The sequence below is a fragment of the Culex quinquefasciatus genome, chromosome 2 (genome assembly GCF_015732765.1).
Source record: "Culex quinquefasciatus strain JHB chromosome 2, VPISU_Cqui_1.0_pri_paternal, whole genome shotgun sequence".
Classification (NCBI taxonomy): Eukaryota; Metazoa; Arthropoda; class Insecta; order Diptera; family Culicidae; genus Culex; species Culex quinquefasciatus.
In genome coordinates, this window is record NC_051862.1 from 12397797 (window position 1) to 12404825 (window position 7029).

Sequence of the window (7029 nt, forward strand, 5' to 3'; positions counted from 1 at the left end):
GCCGATTGCTGAAGTTTTTTTTTCTCTGATAAACAAAACGCTCCCAAAACATTCCGGTTCGGTTCGGTTCACGACCGTTGTTTTTCGTATATTCCGAGACCGCGACGACCCCTTTTCGAAATGGGTCTCCTCACGAACCCATCGATCTCGCAAAAGGCCAAATACTGCCGAGCGCTGATCCGCCACCGGACGCTGATCTGCTTCACGCTGTACGCCCTCGGCGTTGGTTACTTCCTGGTCCTGCCGGATCCGAACTTCAACTCGGGCACTTACTTCTCGGAGAATGCACTGCTGCCGGGGTTGGTCTACTCGGAGCTGAAGAGTGAAACGGTGGCGCTGGCGAAGAACTTTGCCGGCGAGCTGGAACGGGAGCGGGTTGTCCACCGGAAGGGCATGCCGTACGCGTGGTTGCTGGCCAAGATGCGGAAGATCGGGCTGGACACGCACACGCACAACTTTACGTTGAATTACCCGCTGGGTGGGGGGAAGGTGTTTACGGGGAAGAATGTTTATGGGATTTTGCGGGCGCCGCGGATTGGGTCGACGGAATCGGTGGTGCTGGCGGTGCCGTATAGGCCGCCGGAGTCGGTCCACACGGATGTTTCGGCGGGGGTTCCGCTGCTGTTGGCGTTTGCGGACTTTGCGCGTAGGCAGAAGTACTGGGCGAAGGATATTATCTTTTTGATTACGGAACAGGAGCAGCTCGGGATGCAGGCTTGGCTGGAGGCGTATCACGGTTCCGGGGACAATCGGGTGCTGGATGTGGGGTCGTTGAATGCGAGGGCAGGGGCGATCCAGGCGGCGATTAATCTGGAGGTTCAGGACTTTGACGTGGATCATATAAATCTGAAGGTTGAGGGGTTGAACGGACAGTTGCCGAACCTGGATCTGCACAATTTGGCGCAGAAGCTGTCGCAGAAGAGTGGCATTCCGGCGGCGTATCGGTTGTCGGCGACGAAGCAGCGAAAGCCGGTTACTTACCAGGAGAAGTTGGAGAACCTGCTCGCGATGGTCTTGTCTCAGTCGACGGGAGTTCCCAACGGGAATCACGGTCTGTTCCATCGGTACGGAATTGAGGCGCTTACGTTGGAGTGTGTGAAGCGAGCAAACCCTAACAAGAACACGGCTGGAGTCGGTGCTCTGCTCAAGATCGTCGAAGGCATCAGTCGAAGCTTGAACAATCTGCTGGAGCGATTCCATCAGAGTTACTTCTTCTACCTGCTCGTAACACACGACCGGTTCGTCTCCATCGGAGATTACATGCCCAGTTTGGGACTCATGGCCGGCGCTCTCCTGATCAAGTCCTTCATCCACTACCTCTCCATGTATTACTCGGACGACGATGAAGAACCATCCCCGAAAGCACCCCAACCTTCTTACCTCCAAGTCGGCTTCCTGCTGCTTCTAACCCACTCGATCGGCGCCCTCACCACCGTCCTGCCATTCCACGCCGGCCTCAACAACTACCTGCACGCAGCAAACCTCTCCACCCAGTTCGGCCTCACCACCATCATGATCTCCGTGTCCGTCCTCGTCCTCATCCTGCCAGCGTTCGTCTCGCTGGACTCCCTCAACTCGGAAATCCTCCAAATCGCGATCCTCCTCGAGCTTGGAACCGCCCTCCTCACCGTCGGGATGCTCAACTTCTCGCTCGGCTTCATCCTGTCCGTGGCGATCGTCCCCATTGTGCTGTTTCTACAACCCCGCAAGTCCACCAGCGGCAGAGGACTCAGTCGGATCGCCTGTTTGCTGTTACATCCGCTGGTCGGTGTCTATCTGGTCCTGTTCGTCACCACCTGCTACCTCTTCCCGGAGCTGACGCTGCAGGCGATGGTGAAAAAGGCCGTGACGGCTACGATGGACGCGATCACCTACTCGGTGGTGGATTCGATGGTTTGAACACTATTTTTCTTTGTTAAAGAATCTTCTAAACTTGAAATGTTTTGTTTCAGATCTACGGCAACTGGCTGTTCAACCTGGTGGCGCTGATCTTCCTACCCACGTGGACTCTGCTGTGGTCGTTGATGTTTGCGCGCAAGACGAAGGTGGTGGCCGCCGCCAAGGACACCAAGCTGGAATAAAAACCAAAAAATAAACGAATTTTGCATTTTGACGCGAGGGGGAGAGCAAACTAGTATTAATTGGGTGAAACATTCGAGTCAATAAAGATAAAACTGTAGTGAGTAGATTGGGGTGTTTTAAGATTCCGACCAAAGCTTCTTCAAGCACTTCCCGGTCGCCAATGTGTCACGCTTGATTACATACTCCGAAATTCCCTATGGACCATCCATCATTATCGGTAATATTCTTCCCAAATCTTCACGGAGGCTCATGGAAGAATAAGTACAGACCTCCATGTCCCGTATGGCAACTGCCTACGTCTAACCGTTCAAGAAACATCAACATATTTTAACAAAGAACTTTGGCTTAAAGCTCTATCTGCGGTGTCAATCCATTTTTTTTATTAGACGATTTCGTGGTGATTATTGCTTAGGTGTAAAAAGAGGTTTGCAATTGCCTCAACAATCAAGCCTTTGGACATCAAGTTTTGAGAAGGAATCCCGTAATCGGGAACGCCAAGGCAATGCTGTAGAGCGAATAATTTGATTTTGTTTTGAAATCTCGATCGTGGATTCTCGAGCAAGGGCGTCTATACGAAGTGTCCCTACACCCAATACAAATTTCCGGCGCTTGGGGAGGGAAGCGGGAAACAATTTTGATCTATGCGCCGGTATTTGTAGCATAAAAATTCGTGCAAAAAAACTTATGCACGTGGGTGTACAGATTACGGAGTAAAAGATGATCGAATTGTTCACCTAGCGCTCACATGTGTTCCAGGACCAAGTTGCCTGCGGGTATGGGGATCATACATACATACATACATACATACTATTTTTACAATTAATTGTTATTTTAAAACGCTTGGCATGAGTCGAAGAGTTTATTTGATGAAATACCCTTATCAGTCAAACATAGTTGAATGTTTAAGCTTTCAATTATGCAAAAAGGTCACAGTTTTGTGAGAAATTGACAGAGTTATGTGTGATACAAAAAAACGGGATCAAGTCTCCCCACTCTCCCCTAATATAATTTTTCTGAATATTTTTTTGTTAATTTAAACGGAACATTAATCTTAGTTCAATAATTTAAATGTGAAAAATACACTCAGAACGAAGTACTGGCGAAATCCATAAGAGCGTCTTATGACCATTCGACATTAGGATTTTATTCGAATGCCATAAGATTTTCTTATGTCTGGGAGTTTTTAAAATTCAAAAAAAAAATTTCAAGAAAATAATAAAAATTTAAAAAACTCCAAAAGTTTATAAATTTAAAGAACTCCAAAAGTTCATTAATTTTGGAAATTTTAAACATTTTAATTCAAAAAATTTCGAAAAAATATTTTTTTTTTGGAATGGAATAAAAAAATACTTTAAACTTCAATTTTAGAAATTGAAAAACAAAAAAAAAAAACAGAAAGAATAAGTAAAAAATATTCAACTCAAAAATAAATATGGAAATTTGTTAAAATGGATATAGGAACAAAATTCTACTCTCTACCGCCAGGGGTGACCAAAGTATGGCCCGCGAGGTGATTTTTTGTGGCCCGCGGACCCATTTTGAATGATCATGTGAAATGGCCCGTTGACCATTTGTGAAGTGATTTTATACATTTTCGAAATTCAGGTTTATTTAAAACTTTTTTATGTTCGTCTTTTTTTTTATTTTTTATTAATAAAAAACTTATGATTTATTAATATTTTGATCCCCATTTTACAACACAAATATTTTGATAATAAAATCTTAATAATTAAAACAATTTAATCCGTTTTTATGTTAATGAAGCTAGTAAATATCGTCAAAACTTTCATCAAACAATTTAAGAAAAAATTATGCAACGTTCAAATTTAACTAAGGTAGGAATCTGTTATAATTTCAAAAATATAAGTATTTCATATTCCAATTTGAAAATCATGATGACCCTTTTTATGAACTGACCCTAAAACTTACTTTGGTTTCTAACCTTCCCTCGAGAATCGAACTGATTATCCTGATTATTATCTACCGACAGTTGGCTAACGAATCTGATTTACTACCATCTGATGAAGGCAGACAAAATGTTGAAATCGGAGGAATAAGGCTGTTGCAAATATTTTACAAAGTTTTGTCGACCAACTCGTCCCTCCCCCTCATCATTAAATATTGGCTCGAGTTATTGGGGGCAAACATTACTTTATTCAAAAAAAAAAAAAAAACAACTTCAAAATATCAATGAAATTTGAAGAATAATCGCTAAAATTTATTAAAAATGCATTCCTCTGCGCTTAGAATCATTTTGAGCATTTTTTGGAATTTTAGTGAATTTCCGATGAACTGTTAAGCTGTAAGAGTTTTTTTTTTCTTAAATGTTGTTTTCGGCGAATCTTACATTTTTTGAAAAAAACTAAAACAGCTTGAATAATTTTTTAACATTTTTTTCCCTTGAACAGTTGAAATTCTGGCTCTCAACGATTATTTACGACGAGAGCTGAAAAAATCTAATTTTGCACCGAGTTCTATGCAACATTTTTTTTTGCGATTCCGAACATGCAATTTTTTTAAATAACCTATTTTGTAAATTTGGCCCGCAGCCGCATCTGAGCTTCAAATTTGACCCGGATTCGAAAAACTTTGAGCACCCCTGCTCTATATTTCTACACTCAAAGTCAGAAGTATCCCTCAAAAGGGTACTTTCAATCCTAAAAAAGGATACTTTCCATCCTTTTTTAAAGTTCACCCGGCGTCACCCTATTAAAAGGGTATGTCAAATTCAGTACATTTTCGATACCTACCCTTTTAAAGGGTGACGACGGGTGAACTTGAAAAAAGGATACTTTTTACTTTGAGTGTATGGTTATGTTACGGCTACCTATCTTTATTTTTAGTTTTATGTTTCTTCTGCTAATGTTTCTTGAACGCCCTTTCAAGTTTGGCAATAATGACTTTAGTTTTTAGATTAACCTAAATTTAATTTTTGAAATTTTAAAAAAATTGGATTTTTTTTTACTTTTTTTTTTATTTTTTTAAAAAAGAATGAAGTTTTTGAAAGATTTTTTTTAATTTTTAAAACTTTTCAAGTGAAATGTTTAGTTTTTTTTGTTTTTTAATTAAAAAAAATAAATTTTATAAAAATTCTGAAAAAAAAATAAAAGTTTTTGAATTTTTAGAATTTTTTGAAATTTTAAAATTAGTTTTTGGATTAACCAAAAAACTTTCTTAAAATTTTTGAAATTTATAAGGCTGTTAAACGCGACATAAACTTTGGAAAATATTTGCAACGGCCTCAAATTGAAAAAAACAATATTTTTTTTAATGTTTTAAAATTTTTGAAGTTAAAAAAAATAATGCTTTTTTTTAATTTTTAATTATTTTTATTTTTTTTTAGTTTTAAGAGCGAGTCCACGAACAAGGCATACCCCTTTGTATGGGACGTCGTTTGGACCTCACCAATCTGCCTGAAATTTTCAGGGGTTGTTTGTACATATGAAACTAGCATCTGGCCAAAATATGAGCACTCTAGGTCAACGGGAAGTGGGGCAAATCGGGACACAAAGTTTGAAGGTTCAAAAACGTCAAAAATCTTAAAAAGGCTTATAACTCAGGCAAAATTCAATTTAATTTCAAAATTCAAAATGCATCTGAAAGGGCTCAAAAAATGCAACAAAATGCAGGGAGAAGCATTCCAATTGGTTAAATCTAAAAGTAGTTATTGGCATTTTGGTGAAAAAATAGCATAATTTTCAAACTCAAATAAAAAAGTGTTCCATCCAGATATCAACTCAGTTCGAACTGCAGCTTGTAGGGGACATCTGGGACTACCATCTGAGACTGAGACCGCTTTGGGTAAGGCAGTTTAACATATTAAATAGACACTTTTACTTTTAGTGAATTTTTTGGTTGTACATTTTTGCTCGGGGGACCCCTTAGATCAAATTTTCCGGTGATAATTTTATCATATTCGTGTTTCTGAGACAATTTCACAATAGAAACATGCATAAAAATGTTTATTTTCATTCATTTTAACCCTTTAAAAAATGAAAGTTAAAAAAATCTTCGATTCACATTTATTAAAAATCAAGTTCGTTTCCAAGGATACTAGATGACACCAGAAAAAAGCTGCTTCTTATTTTTTTTTAACTTTCATTTTTTAAAGGGGTAAAATGAATGAAAATAAACATTTTTATGCATGTTTCTATTGTGAAATTGTCTCAGAAACACGAATATGATAAAATTATCACCGGAAAATTTGATCTAAGGGGTCCCCCGAGCAAAAATGTACAACCAAAAAAATTCACTAAAAGTAAAAGTGTCTATTTAATATGTTAAACTGCCTTACCCAAAGCGGTCTCAGTCTCAGATGGTAGTCCCAGATGTCCCCTACAAGCTGCAGTTCGAACCGAGTTGATATCTGGATGGAACACTTTTTTATTTGAGTTTGAAAATTATGCTATTTTTTCACTAAAATGCCAATAACTCCTTTTAGATTTAACCAATTGGAATGCTTCTCCCTGCATTTTGTTGCATTTTTAAGCCCTTTCAGATGCATTTTGAATTTTGAAATTCAATTGAATTTTGCCTGAGTTATAGCTTTTTTAAGATTTTTGACGTTTTTGAACCTTCAAACTTTGTGTCCCTATTTGCCCCACTTCCCTTTGACCTAGAGTGCTCATATTTTGACCAGATGCTAGTTTCATATGTACAAACAACCCCTGAAAATTTCAGGTAGATTGGTGAGGTCGATGCGAGATGGGTATGCTTTGCTCGTGGACTCGCTCTTAAAATTTTCTTGGAATTTAAAAAAAAAAATTAAACGTTCAAAAAACATTAAAACGTTTGAAGTTTTTAAAAATTTTAAAATTTTTGAAATTGTTAATTATTTGAAATATCTCTATTTTTTTTAAAAAAGCAATTTTTGATTTTTTTTAGATTTTTTAAATTAAAAAAAAACTTTAAATTTTTTTAATTTTTGAAACCTTTGAAATTTTTAAA

At 38.5% G+C, this 7029-nt stretch overlaps 1 protein-coding gene across 1 annotated transcript; it reads left to right on the forward strand.

Moving 5' to 3' along the window:
- On the forward strand, positions 1-2186 carry LOC6038332 (glycosylphosphatidylinositol anchor attachment 1 protein). The gene is made up of 2 exons (XM_001848101.2): positions 1-1893; positions 1953-2186. The coding sequence occupies exons 1-2, from the start codon at positions 121-123 to the stop codon at positions 2079-2081; spliced, it is 1902 nt and encodes a 633-aa protein (XP_001848153.2). The 5' UTR covers positions 1-120; the 3' UTR covers positions 2082-2186.
- Positions 2187-7029: the final 4843 nt, after the last annotated feature.

Bases quoted from the DNA above. Each gene is read 5' to 3' on its own strand.
- LOC6038332 (XM_001848101.2), top strand. From the start codon at position 121: ATGGGTCTCCTCACGAACCCATCGATCTCGCAAAAGGCCAAATACTGC. The intron at 1,894-1,952 runs GTTTGAACACTA...GTTTTGTTTCAG, and splicing joins ACTCGGTGGTGGATTCGATG to ATCTACGGCAACTGGCTGTT.